The sequence below is a fragment of the Nothobranchius furzeri genome, chromosome 1, assembly GCF_043380555.1.
Source record: "Nothobranchius furzeri strain GRZ-AD chromosome 1, NfurGRZ-RIMD1, whole genome shotgun sequence".
In the NCBI taxonomy this organism is placed as follows: Eukaryota; Metazoa; Chordata; class Actinopteri; order Cyprinodontiformes; family Nothobranchiidae; genus Nothobranchius; species Nothobranchius furzeri.
The window spans coordinates 39,315,235-39,330,311 of record NC_091741.1 but is presented as its reverse complement, the minus strand read 5'-3'; the positions used below and the strand labels follow the sequence as shown (position 1 = coordinate 39,330,311).

General features: G+C 41.8%; 1 protein-coding gene across 1 annotated transcript in view; it reads right to left on the bottom strand.

Annotated features, from left to right (window-relative positions):
* The window catches only part of nrip2 (nuclear receptor interacting protein 2), a 48,069-nt gene that overhangs the window by 5,264 nt on the left and 27,728 nt on the right, over positions 1–15,077 (bottom strand). The window contains exons 3-4 of the mRNA XM_015976838.3: positions 4,312–4,394; positions 3,403–3,509 (exon numbers count right to left, since the gene is read on the bottom strand). Coding sequence (XP_015832324.3) covers positions 3,403–3,509; positions 4,312–4,394 — 190 coding nt within the window. The remainder of the gene's footprint in view (positions 1–3,402; positions 3,510–4,311; positions 4,395–15,077) is intronic.

The window sequence follows — 15,077 nt, the reverse complement described above, 5'->3', positions numbered from 1 at the left end:
TTCCCAGCAGACCCTCACTATGCGTTTGGGTCTGCCAGGTCTACGCGGCATCTTCCTCTGTCATCTGATCCAACTCACCACCAGGTGGTGATCAGTTGACAGCTCCGCCCCTCTCTTCACTCGGGTGTCCAAAACATACGGCCGCAGGTCAGATGATACGACTACAAAGTCTATCATCGACCTGTGACCTAGGCTGCTCTGGTACCAAGTGTACTGATGGGCATCCTTATGTTCGAACATTGTGTTCGTTATGGCCAAACTGCGGCTTGCACAGAAGTCCAATGACGAAACACCACTCGAGTTCAGATCAGGTGGGCCGTTCCTCCCAATCACACCCCTCCAGGTCATGCTGTCATTGCCCACGTGAGCATTGAAGTCCCTCAGCAGGACAATGGAGTGCCCTGGTGGAGCACTATCTAGCACTCGTCCCAGGGACTCCAAAAAGGGTGGGTACTCTGAACTCATATTTGGCCCATAAGCACAAAAAACAGTCAGGACCCATTCCCCGACCTGAAGGCGCAGGGAAGCTACCCTCTCGTCCCCCAGGGTAAACTCCAACACACAGGCAGAGAGTCTTGGGGCTAACAAAAAGCCAACCCCAGCCCTCCGCCTCTCACCCGGAGCAACTCCAGCAAAGTAGAGTGTCCAAACCCTCTCAAGGACTTAGGTTCCAGAGCCACTAGCCACGTTTACATTCGCATATTTAATCAGATTGAATGCCCAATCAGATCGAAAATTCTGCATGTAAACATGTCATTCGGAATATTCTGATCCGATTCGGCCCGATCGGATTGAAATTTCAATCCGATTGAGAGAGGTGGTTTATTCCGTTCTTCATTCCGATTGACGTGCATGTACACAGCCATTCGGATTGTTGGGGTAAAACAATGCCCACTGCGCATGTGTGCAACAGCGAGCAGGCCTCTCCGCTGTCATTTGGACTGCCTGACTTCAAAAATGACGGCGTGATTAACGAGCGGCGGCTTTTAAATCCGACGACAAGCCGTCCCCGTTTCAGTAATATTTAATTCAGAACTTGCATTTTGTGGAAGTAAAATAAAAATCCGATTATTGCACAAATCATTCGACAAACATGTTCAAATCTGACTGGAAATACGCAGGTTTATTGCGGGGGTTGCAGCGCACGGATCCCCGTTTCTGTCAGCTTTGAACGCAGCAGCTTCTGCAGCAGGTGATGGAGACGCGCTTGTAAAGAACACAGGATAATGTGGGTTTTACAGACCTGATTGGAGGCTGATGTTGGGTAGGAGAACGTCCTTGGTCAAATACTCTGGACGACAGTAAAGTCCGTGTTAAACGCACGTAAACGCAGATGACCTGAGATGCGGTTCGTTAATGATGAACACAGGCTTCAAACTTTCTGAACATCTTCTGTTATTTTGTTTGAACAGATTTTTCCCAACAGTTTCAGCTGATTGTCACATGTTATTAATAATAAGCCACAACAGAGCTCAGTAATAAAACATGAGTCTAACCCCCCCACCCCACCACCCCCACCCCCCACCCCGCTCTGTGCCGCAGCTGTCACTTCAGACCCGCGGACCAGCTGATCAAGAGGCAGAAACATAACCCTCCCTTATTTTAATCAACAATAAAATGCAGCAAAGCATATATCTGCAGTTATTCACTGAAGAAAACGTAACTTCTATGAGCTAAATAAAAACATTAAATTGAATAAATGGATCAGGAAAGCAGGAAGAATAGTTATTTCTGTTTTTACACTTTTCATTTCGTTTCATGGCGTTTGTTTACAATTTCTCTTTCGGGAAAGGCAACTCTGCGCATGCTCAACCTATTTATTCGGATTAAATGCTTGGTGCGTATGTACGCACGGCATGATCGGATCATTTCATTTCGTGTCCATGTGAACAGAGATTCGGAAATTCCGATCAACCAAGATTTCAATTGGATTGAGGAAATTTGGCACATGTAAACTTAGCTATAGCCATGTGTCGAGGTGAGTCCGACTATATCTAGCCGGTACCGCTCAACCTCTGCCACAAGCTCCTGCTCCTTCCCCGCCAGCGAGGTGACGTTCCATGTCCCAAAAACCAGTTTCCTTGTCCGGGGATTGGACCGCCAAGGCTCCCGCCTCGGGCTGCCACCCGATCCACACTGCACCGGACCCTTCATGTTCCTCCTGCGGGTGGTGGGTCCACAGTTTATCATAATCTAGATTTTTCCATTGTCACAGTATGGCTCATTTTGGATTTTCTGTAACACAACTGATGCAGATGTTTCTTTTTTATTCTACCTTTGACAAGAACACATGAGAACCAAGTTGGAAACCCCTTTGGGCATGTAATATTACACCAGGCATACAGTTAAAGCAGCTAAAGCGAATCTGCAGACAAACTTGGCTTTGAACGCAAACAAGGTCACGCAGCACTCACCCCCTCCCCTCTAGGATCTTCCCTGGGATACTTCTGCCAGAACCAGAACCCCACAATGCCAGAGGAAACAAGATGGCGCTAAACACCAGTCGCCGTTTTCTAGGTCTAAACGTCTTTAGTTCTCCGTGACTTTAAATGGTGGTTTTTGTTTTGGGACTCTGGTAGTTTGTCCTAAAGCTGGCTGTTTCTTCTTGTCTGATATTATTGAGTGGATAACCTCACACACCAGTGGTGTTCTGTTGATTAATACGTGAGTGCATAATGAGTAATAATCATTTAGGACAACCTTCATGATGATGTACATTTACTCAGATCTAAGTAATAAATATAGATGTGTTTAGTATTGAGTAGAAAACGTTGGTATGCTAACTATAGACACGAATACGTAGAAAGCCCATTAGGTACTGGAAAGCGTAACAGCGTCACCGCCATATTGGTTGGGTCTCCTCACTGTCCAAACCCAATTGGAGTCAATGCAGGGTAAGCAACTGTGCCCATTATGTGCAGCCTACTGTTGCAAAAACCGGTGTACTGTTGAGAACAGATCATGTGGGATTACTGTTAACTTTTCTAACATACCTGTTGGGATTTATATTTATTTTATTTAAATATACTTTAACTGTCATGCCATATCATATGTCTGATTTTGTGAAAAAGCATTAAAATATGTGTTTTTTTAGTTGGGTAAGCACATTCGTCTGTAGAAATAAATGCTCCAAGACAGCGGCTAGCCGCTACGCCAGCTCCAATAGGCAGTGTCAGCCCATGAGTCATCTACATATAGGATGGCTGTGATGCTAACATGCTAAATATATTCTGTAACGGTCATGTAAATTTGTTGGAACCTGTTAGCTAAGGATAGCACTTTAGCTCAAGGCACCACTACACCAAAGTGCAGCCTTCCATCCAGAGAAGTTAACATAGTTACTTTAGTCTTTAAGAATTTGAGTCTTCCAGATGCAGTTAGTTTTCTAACTGATATTCTTACCTTTCACATATGCTGAACATCGGGCCGTCTGTCTGCCCAGCTGCAGCTGCAAACCCGTCACTGAGCTGTTAACTCCACATGGAGAACTGTCCTCACTGGGCACCAGTCTAACAACACACAAATCACACAGTCACACTTGCACAACTTTCTGTGGTTTCAATATTTGGGTAGCTGCCTTCCAGAAACAGATTTTGTTGGAAAAATAGAGTAAAAGCTACAAGCATGTCATGCTGATGTGAACCTGTTGCAAAGCAGGGAACACCCTTGACTGTAGTGAGGCCAATCCTGGGAAGAGATGATCGTTCCAACTTTTGTCTGAGCTGACAGCTGTGCGGGCTTGTTATGCGTCTAGCAAGGATGCTGCCAGAAAATCTGAATGCGTGAAAAGGCCTGCAGAGACGGCCTTCATCTACAATGCTCGGATCTGTACATGAACATTTAGGGACTCGGTGATTCTGATCAGAGAACCCTATTAACTGATTTTAGTCCTGATAAACAGCAACAACATTTTTGTAAACCACCACTACCAAAAATACAGCAGCCAGGATGAAAAGGTTGGTTTTAGCTGATTTTAGTGATCGCCATAAAGCTGTGTTGATTTTAGAATTCATAATTTATATTTCAAAGATTCTTAATCCAGTTGAGATCCATACATGTAAAACAAAAGCTTTTATTTTTTCTTTCTTTGCAAGATTAAGACATACTTCACAAACTGCTCTTGGCAGCCAACATGCTGTTAGAAAACATCTTTGAACTTCTTTTCTTGGATTTATTTATCTTTTTTAGGTATAAACTATTTGATCTGAGCTCATTCTTTATGTGTAGTTGGTTTGTCTCTACATCCCAAATATTATTTATCAATATACAGCAACCGTGGGGTGTTTGCTGTGAAGAGACGGCATTTCTTACCCGAGCCTCTGGCAGCAGGACACGGAGATGTGGTTATGTATGCTGCCAGTGTTGATGGATGCCTTGACTTCGGTCTCACAGCACTATGAGGAAGACAAAAAGGGGATTCTGGTGTCATGTTTTTTCTTTTTGCCCTGGTGCTGCAGCTCAAAAGGAAACAATTTATCACAACAGCTCATGAACACAGCTCTGAGGAGTGTTTAAAAAGCCCACTGATCTGAAGATTTATCCGACTGCTGTGGACTTTTAAATCTGCCAAATGGAGAAATAAAGTATCTGGTTGCTAATTAACTTAGCACAAACTTCCTATTAGTGGACTCTGTACAAACTAGTTAAATTCTGAGCCTTGATCTGTATCGATCCCGTGTTGCTGCAGTCATTTGATGCACCACGTGGCTAAGGTTAAAATTTAAACTAGTTATATGATTTTGTGTAGGATTTGATGCCTTAAGTTGTTTTCTGGCTTTCAGCTGAAGTATTAAGACTTGTGTTGCCAACAAAAGATGCTGATTCCTCATTTTGTTGAGTGCACTTTGATTTTTCAGGTTTCTACTTCACTGGAGCATGAAATGTTTAGCAAGTGAGTCATATATGCATAAATAACACATTTACAAAGCTGCACTTGGACATGAAAAACAGGAGACGGGGTTTAATTATTTCTGTAGTGTCAAAATAATTAGTATCTTAAAATTGGAATATTACTGAGTTGCAGACCCAGAAATGGTTGTCTGGTATATGTTATCAATGTCTCGGTGATAACAATGGATCTAATGACGGCAAAATGTGGTGATGGTAGATTCTTAGCAATCAGGCCTGCATTTCCCATCAGCTCAAGAGCTTTTTAACAAAAGTAATCTTTGGTTCAATCTGTGCTTTCATGAAGACCCACTCTCTTTCTGCAGAAAATGTGTTTGTTTCACCCAAAAAAGAGTCAACAAATGACATGTTATTCATGTTGTTACTGTTAAAGGTATAGTAGTAGTTTTTCTGAAGTATTTTTGACATATTGCTCAAAATGCTCTTTATATACTGACTCAGTGGTGGCTGGTGGCTATATTTGTAGGGTGGGCTAACATACGTTTATTAAAGTGCTGCTGTTTAGAGATTTTTTGCCACACATCAGTAACTGATGGCAACCAGTAAATGAAACATTTTTCAAATGAATCATTGTAATCACCTCTGACATGTACAATCCTGGAAAAACCAGTCATTGAGAATGCCCAATTCTTAATGACTGAATGCCGGTCCATCAAGGGCGCCCCAAGGGGTGGCCAGGGGTGGCCATGGCCACCCCTAAAAATTTGCTGGGCCCCCAAGAAAAGCCAGTGTTAATAAATCTTATTAATGTTCAGTCAAACCATAAATTGATCTTGTTTATTCAAGACATAATTGTAAAACAAAATTAAAATAATACAATGAACGAGTAAAGAAATATGTTTCTGCTGCTCACCGTTTTAAAAAAGTTTTTATCTCCATTTTTTTTTGTGAATACAGCAACACAGGCGAATTAACCTGAAAAAATACCTTTTTTAATTAAATTTGAAATAACATTTTAAATAACTAAAATGTTTTTTTCTGAAATGTTTGTGTTTGGAAAATTTAAGTTAAATGTTTTAGATACGTACTGTTATTTTTTTAAATAAAAACAAATAAAGGAGCAGTGCTATACATCACCACAGGCTAAACTCTCCCAGAGTTACCACAAGGACCAATTTGGTGTGCCACCCCAAACATTTATTTGGCCCCATCTGGCCACCCCTATCAAAAATTTCTGGAGGTGCCCCTGTGGTCCATCCACCAAACTTCCCTCTGAATTATACTCCACCCTATTTGTATTTGTGTCGAATCACATGTCTCAGTTTGCAGTAGTTGAACAGGAAGTGAACCCCTTGAATGATGGGCATGAACAGAAAGAAAATTAAAATGGTACTTCACTGAAAAAACATGTTTCAAGTTTTTGTGATTATAATTGGTCACTCAGTTTTTCATGCAAGCTGAACATGAAAATAGTCTCCTACACCTATCTCCTGCATTAGCTTCTGATAGAAAATAGATGCTGAAACTCTAGGATTAGAAAATCCTGACAGATCTACATCACACTGTCGCTTAACATTCATGGACACAACCTTGACTTGTAATGAGGAAGTCTGTTGTTGGTTTTGTGTTCAAGAAACAGCAGAGAACTTCTCTACTAGTAGAAGCTAACCATTATTAACACCACCTGAGCATTGTTTTCCTTGAGTACAGCATACAAGTCATTCATTCCTACTAGAGACCACTGCAAATGTATTAAATAATATGAGTAGGATACCACTTTAAGGGCTGCAATTCCTATTTAGTTTGATAGATATGATTGTGTTATGTTTTATGGTTGTTTGACAGTATCCATTGCATCCAGCATTATCCTGTCTTCTGGAGGTGTATGTTGGGGGCGGGGTTGAACCTTTGAATTGTGGATATTCAAAATCTAGCTTGCTCAAAGATGTTTTTCTAGGAACTTCTACCTCTACGTGATTTTTTTCTTTGCAGTTAAAATCCAAAGTTAAATCCAGTATCTAACTGGGCTACCAATTTTTAAACAAGTAGCCATTTAGTAAATGTCCCAACTCTTGTTAACTTTTTCATTTCCTGTAATGAGTTACAGAATCACGATCTAATGCCGGTGGATTTGTTCAAAACATTTGAAAATAAAAATTTCTCTACACATTTTTTGCTAAGTCATTGTGGAGCCATTTTTGAGCCAGAAATGTGACAACCTTTGGTTGGAGACCAAATTGCAAACAGAGATCCAGTGTTTCTCTTCTAGTTCCTTTTCTGTTCTCATCTTGTGCACAGAGTAGCAAATATTACTGCTTTTGCAAAAAAACTACACAGCAGCTTTTATCCTGTGGCTATCAGGGCACTGAATGGCAATTAACACCCCCACCCCACCCCGAATTCTTAATTCAATTTTATGTGCAATATATAATAAACTAAAAAAAGCTAAAAAAAAAAAAAAAAACACTTGTACGTCGCTTTGGATAAAAGCGTCTGCGAAATGAATAAACATAAACATAAACATAAACTGGTGCAATATTATTATGTGTATAATTGTTAGCCGTCTTTCACACATAGTCAGTGTGAAATGATTCAAGTGCAGAGGTTCATGTGCAGTACTGCTCTCTGGTTTAATTCTTTAATATATATATATATATATTAGATCCTTTTTATCTTTATATATACATTTTTTAAATCTAATTATTTGTTTTCAATTTCAGACACGGGGATTGCATCTAATTTCATTGTACTTGTTGCAATGACAATAAAGGTTATTCTGATTTCTACTTTGTTTGCTGACAGTTTCAGCGTCACACAGTCACCATCATCAGAGCTTTGTTGGAGTTGATGGCGTCACCTCCACTGTATGTCCACGAGCAGTAGAGGGCAGAGAGCGACATCGTTCCCTACTGCCCGCGAAAGAAACAACGGAAGTGACACCATCAACACCGGCAAAGCTCTGATGGGAAAATTATTTTCCGTGCCTCCAAAGTTGATCTTCACCCGTGAGCGTCATGTGTCGCGTTATCAGGAAGCTAACAATCTATGAACTATGAGATTATTTTGGGACGCCGCTATGCCTAAAGTGAGGTGCAAACTGGAAAAGCTTCTGCAGCTCACACTTCGACAACGGATTCTGATAGAACGGTAGAGATAGAAACATGCTGATTCTTCCAGATGTAACAAGTGAGTCTACTCATTCTTTTTTTTAATTCTTTTTTTTTGTAGTTTTGGCGTGTACATGGTCATGGAGCACAATATTCTGTGACTCTTCATTTAACTGTAAAAATGTTTAAAAACACTAGCTTTCTGTTCAGGTAATGGCTGGCAGTGAATGAGTTCAAATGAAAGCTGCATCCTTTCACCTTCTAGTCTTAATGCTAAGCTAATGGTAGCTCTTAGCTTTTATTTGGTGGTCACACTGATAAAGAACAGCTGGCATATGATCAAACAAGCATTCTTCTCAAATATTTCCCATTGACCTTTCTGTGTTTGACTCTTCCTGGTAAAGCCTTAAATAGCAATAGGCAGTTAGATCTATTTCCGTTGACATTTTGTTTTTTTACGTCCCAGTTCCTCTGCTCCCTGAAAGGCGTTTCACATCTCAAAGATGCTTCTGTAGTTCAACAGATTGCAGTGGTTTATGAGTAGTTCATGTCTCTAAGGCCCCTTCTCTTCAACTGCCTTTTAAATATCTGTGTTGCACAAGAAATGAAGGAAGAATATTGAAATATAAAATGAACATATGGTTTCTCTGCAGGCGGGTGGGATGATCAGTGTGGTTGGCACCACCCTCACACCAAGAGGCCAACGTGTTTCATAATAAAATCATGAAAAGGTTTTATCTTCATGGGATAATTTTGTTTTTAATAGTCTCAGAAATTATTCTCAGCATGTTGTTAACATTATGTCATTTAATATTTATACACTAGAGCTATAAGGAATATAAGTCTGAAATGCTTTCCTGTGAGGTCTTCATGAAAAAAGGCTCCAGTTTTAATGCTTTATTTTAATAATTTCAGTTGTTACTTTGTACAAAACTTAAGACATAAAAGACGAGTAGCTGTTATTATGAACACATGGTTAAATATAGGCCTAGTAAATCATGATTTCAGGTGTTTACAGGTGCTGGCCAGTAAATTAGAATATCATCAAAAGGTTGAAAATATTTCAGTAATTCCATTCAAAACGTGAAACTTGTACATTATATTCATGCAATGCACACAGACCAATGTATTTCCGATGTTTATTACGTTTAATTTTGATATTTATAGGTGACAACCAATGAAAACATCAAATCTGGTATCTCAGAAAATTAGAATATTCTAAAGGCCAATGAAAAAATGTTTGTTTCTCTAATGTTGGCCAACTGAAAAGAATGAACATGAAAAGAATGTGCATGTATAGCACTCAATACTTAGTCGGGTATCGCGTCATACCCGTGTCACAACCCGTGCACGCGCATTGGGTCCACAGCCCGCGTGTGAACGGGACTCGCGAGCGAAAATATACATGGCGAGAGGTCATTTGTGCACTGAGAGGGAGCAAACTGTGTCTGTGAGCGCACAAGGATGTGCACAAGTGACAAACCTGCGTGCGCGCGTTGTCAACGAGCACACGGCAGAGGAAAACGTGCGCGCGCGGCAGCCTCTGTGCGCGCTCGGCAGCCTCTCTGCGCGCTCGGTTTCTGACTCCTGCTCGCTCGGCTGTAAGGGCTTTTGGCACTCTGGAGGCGTGGCCTGTGGCAGATCTTGTCTGTCCTCTGATTGGTTAGTTCACCCCGCACTTTACCCTCTATGTATATAAAAAAGTCTGATGTTCAGTAGTTGCTTGCATAGCTCAGCTGGGAGAGCGGGTGACTCTCTCCCCGGAGGATCCAGGTTCGAGTCCGGGCAAGGAGAATGTAGTAGACGTCATGTTAATTTTTCTTAATTTCAGGTATTTTACAGTTGTGACCGTTCAACTGTCATTAAACGTCCGAATGTTTGCTGGGCAGTGTTTTAAAAAGTGCACATAAGCTAGATGGTTTTAACCATATAAAATTACATTTTTTGTGATACTGGAAAAATACATACTGAAATAAAACTACTGATTGAAAACTTTATGACTGTGGTTGTACAATATATGACTCACTAATACACTGCAAACTCCCTTAGAGTGGGGCTTCCAGAGAGAGAGAGAGAGAGAGAGACAGAGAGAGAAAAGTTCTTGCCTCATTAATGAATTTTTTTTTTTTTTTCAGTATTTAATTGACAAATTATCCTTTCAAATAATTAATTGATGAGTTACATAATTGTCCATTTAGAATTGTTGAATGGACTGAGTCAAGTTTGGTGCACTTTATATATTTCAAAACATGTTTTTTTTTATTTTAATGATGCATATAAATAATTTAAATGTTAATTTAATGAAATATTTCTATTTTTTCATTACCTCACCCTTGTTTTGACAAAAACGGGACCTTGCTGGATAATATCATGGAGAAACTATTTGTTCACAGTACATGGCTCAGTGAGGATCTGTGTAAAGGAGGAGATACTCAGAAATCTGTCTGCAGATTGTTACAACCCAGACTGGAAGTGGTGGGCTGTAATAAGAAAGGAGACCAAACAGAGGAGTGGGGGTTCAACAACTGATTTATTTAACAAAAGAAAGGATTTACTAAAGCAAGTTAGTGAACAGAAAATGGCCATCTCAAGGTTTTACTCGGATGTCCCTCAGCAGGGTGCAGCACTGTTGAAGGTCATCTGAATGAAAGCTTGATATGCAGTTTCTTTATGAAATGGACAATTATGTAACTCATCAATTAATTATTTGAAAGGATAATTTGTCAATTAAATACTGAAAAAAATAAACAATTCATTAATGAGGCAAGAACTTTTCTCTCTCTCTCTCTCTGGAAGCCCCACTCTAAGGGAGTTTGCAGTGTATTAGTGAGTCATATATTGTACAACCACAGTCATAAAGTTTTCAATCAGTAGTTTTATTTCAGTATGTATTTTTCCAGTATCACAAAAAATGTAATTTTATATGGTTAAAACCATCTAGCTTATGTGCACTTTTTAAAACACTGCCCAGCAAACATTCAGACGTTTAATGACAGTTGAACGGTCACAACTGTAAAATACCTGAAATTAAGAAAAATTAACATGACGTCTACTACATCCTCCTTGCCCGGACTCGAACCTGGATCCTCCGGGGAGAGAGTCACCCGCTCTCCCAGCTGAGCTATGCAAGCAACTACTGAACATCAGACTTTTTTATATACATAGAGGGTAAAGTGCGGGGTGAACTAACCAATCAGAGGACAGACAAGATCTGCCACAGGCCACGCCTCCAGAGTGCCAAAAGCCCTTACAGCCGAGCGAGCAGGAGTCAGAAACCGAGCGCGCAGAGAGGCTGCCGAGCGCGCACAGAGGCTGCCGCGCGCGCACGTTTTCCTCTGCCGTGTGCTCGTTGACAACGCGCGCACGCAGGTTTGTCACTTGTGCACATCCTTGTGCGCTCACAGACACAGTTTGCTCCCTCTCAGTGCACAAATGACCTCTCGCCATGTATATTTTCGCTCGCGAGTCCCGTTCACACGCGCGCGAGTCCCGTTCACACGCGCGCTGCCATGTATATTTGCGCTCGCGAGTCCCGTTAACACGCGCGCTGTGGACCCAATGCGCGTGCACGGGTTGTGGCACGCTTTAAACGCCATAGTCGGGGCTCCTTTTGCCTCAATAACTGCAGTAATGCGGCGTGGCATGGACTCGATCAGTCTGTGGCACTGCTCAGGTGTTATGAGAGCCCAGGTTGCTCTGATAGTCGTCTTCAGCTCCTCTGCATTGTTGGGTCTAGCGTATTGCATCCTCTGCTTCACAATACCCCATAGATTTTCTATGGGGTTAAGGTCAGGCGAGTTTGCTGGCCAATCAAGGACAGGGATACCATGGTCCTTGAACCAGGTGCTGGTGGTTTTGGCACTGTGTGCAGGTGCCAAGTCCTGTTGAAAGGTGAAGTCTGCATCCCCATAAAGTTGGTCAGCAGCAGGAAGCATGAAGTGCTCTAAAACTTCCTGGTAGACGGCTGCATTGACCCTGGACCTCAGGAAACAGAGTGGGCCAACACCGGCAGATGACATGGCACCCCACACCATCACTGACGGTGGAAACTTTACACTGGACCTCATGCAACGTGGATTCTGTGCTTCTCCGCTCTTCCTCCAGACTCTGGGTCCTTGATTTCCAAAGGAAATGCAGAACTTGCTTTCATCAGAAAACATAACTTTGGACCACTCAGCATCAGTCCAGTCCTTTTTGTCCTTGGCCCAGGCGAGACGCTTCTTGCGCTGTTTCATGTTCAAGAGTGGCTTGACACACGGAATGCGACACCTGAATCCCATGTCTTTCATGAGTCTCCTCGTGGTGGTTCTTGAAGCGCTGACTCCAGCTGCAGTCCACTCTTTGTGGATCTCCCCCACATTTTTGAATGGGTTTGTCGTCACAATTCTCTGCAGGGTGCGGTTATCCCTAGAGCTTGTACACTTTTTTCTACCACATTTTTTCCGTCCCTTCGCCTGTCTGTTAATGTGCTTGGACACAGAGCTCTGCGAACAGCCAGCTTCTTTAGCAATCACCTTTTGTGTCTTGCCCTCCTTGTGCAAGGTGTCAATGATTGTCTTTTGGACAGCTGTTAAGTCAGAAGTCTTCCCCATGATTGTGGTGCCTTCAAAACAAGACTGAGGGACCTTTTAAAGGCCTTTGCAGGTGTTTTGAGTAAATCAGCTGATTAGAGTGGCAGCAGGTGTCTTCTATATTCAGCCTTTTCAGAATATTCTAATTTTTTGAGATACCAAATTTGGAGTTTTCATTAGTTGTCACTTATGAATATCAAATTTAAATGTAATGAACATTGGAAATACATTGGTCTGTGTGCATTGCATGAATATAATGTACAAGTTTCACGTTTTGAATGGAATTACTGAAATATTTTCAACCTTTTGATGATATTCTAATTTACTGGCCAGCACCTGTATATGACCTGAAACAGGGTTTCCCTTACATAGGCATAGAAATCCCACCGCCACGCCTACAAGATCCCAAGTTATTTTTTTTTTTTGCACTGTTTCCCGAAGAAGCAGCGGGAACTACTATGTTGTCGCTTGTGATCACAGCCGGCGGGCAGCAAGGAGCAGGCAGGGCAGGGTTAAGTTACAGCATAAGTTACTGAGTTTAAAATTAGAAAGGTAGCAGTGGATATAATGCTTTTTGGTTTACATGTTTCAGTAGCATTAAGATAAACGAGTGTTGACGATCTTGACAGGTTTTCCTCCAGTGCTTATTAGGCCAGGTTCTCCTCCCCCACCAGGCTAAGCATCACTTATTCATGTAAAATTTATTTATTTTTTTCATGTCTGACTTTAACCGCATCTAATACTGTATTACGGCGTGAGCGCAACAGCGACAACTTAAGATCGATGTGTGAGCAGCGTGAGAGGTCGGGTGTTTCATCTGAACCCTTAAAACCTCCAGCAGGCTACGCTGCACTATTGACGTGTTAGCGCGCAGCGCTAACAACTTAGCGACGTGACATGTCTCGGAGAAAGCGTAAAAACACGTTGGACGCTTCTTCTGAAGCGGGAAAATAACACCTCTTCTTAAGCAGAGCACGACGTCGCCTCGGCTCGTTCACGGCCGAGCCGCACACCGGACTGAGCTCGATAACATTGACCCAGCACAGCCACTGGGTCGTTGGAGCTGCCCCGTGACTGCCTGATGGAAAACCAGCGGGTTCCATCAGACTCGTAGTTTCTTGTTTTTGCTGGGGACCCCCTGTATTTTACCGCTCCCTCCTGCAGTCTTCCCCTATTAAAACTTAAAATGATTCTGTAAATTTCGTGTATCAATAGAAACAATCTCTGCCTCTGCCAGCTGCAGTAAATGTAATTTCCAAATAATAAATAAGAGGTGCATTCATTTGTGTATCTCCTTTGATCCGCATTAGTGATATTCTCAGCACCAGAACAATGAAGCAAAGAAAGATTCCTGAGTTTGTTTGTAATTTTATTTATTAGGTGCGTCTGACCTGTGCTATTTTTCTCTGAAATGAGATCAAATCAGTGCTTCTATGGGTTGTCTCCTCTCTGCACTAAAAAAATTTACTTTATTTAGGGACTTGTCATAATTTCTCTCCCCCCCCCCCCCCCAGCCACAGTTGGAAAAATTCCTAGGGGAAACACTGTGAAATCATCATTATCATGATTATAATTGAAGAACTGGGTTTAGGTTTAATTGTGGTTCTTTTTTTTATTCATACTGATGCTTTTTTCTTCTTTTGATCCCATTTCTTGAGACTTTCTCTAAATTTATCCTCTGCCTGTCGTTCCCTTCATAAATAAATATCGTTTCCACTTGCTCAGAAGGAAATCCATCCCTGCCTCTGAAAGTAAGCACTTTTTCTTCCCCTGCATCTTGTTTTCTGTACAGACCGAGACATGCCCCTTTTGTCTGCGTGGGCTTATCAGCAGAAGCACAAACCTGCTCTTTTGTTCGAGCCCTTGCGACCCTGAAATCCCCCCCATATCCCCGAAGTTTAAAAATAGCAGCTGAATGGGCAACCAAGGAACATGTTGATGATAAAACCCAGCAAAGAAAACACAGAGGAAGGGAGGGTTTTCATTATTCTCACATGCAGACGTCACACGTGTTTATACCATCACAAAATGAAAGCAAATCGCTTGATGTTACTGTTAAAACGTCTTTGATTAAATGAAATTTGAGGTCTTTGTGTGACAACAAAAACCACCATAAACATGTTGGACAATGCACTATTACATCCAGTAATATAGATTTTGTCAACAGTAATTTAAACCACTTTCACATCCGGTTGAGTCCGGACCGGGTTGGGTCAGCCCGCTCTCTTTTTTAGGTAGGTGTGAGCTTCAGCTGGCCAATCAATCGATACTGCGTATGTTGGGTCGGCTTCGTACGAAGCTGACCGCAGGTGAGCAGGTCTAGAAGAAATGGTCGGCTAAAGACGGAAAATGTACAAATTTCCTAGCCTGGCAAGCCAGACTAAATAAATGTATTATTTAGTCTGGCCATGCTCCATTGACGGCTCTCGGTTGTGGGGCGGGTTCTACCGTTGTCTTTCAAATGATCTCCGCATTCCACTGGACAAAGAATGTGACATACTCTTGTTTCACTCTGTTGCATCATCCCACCCACCAGGCATATAGAGTGACC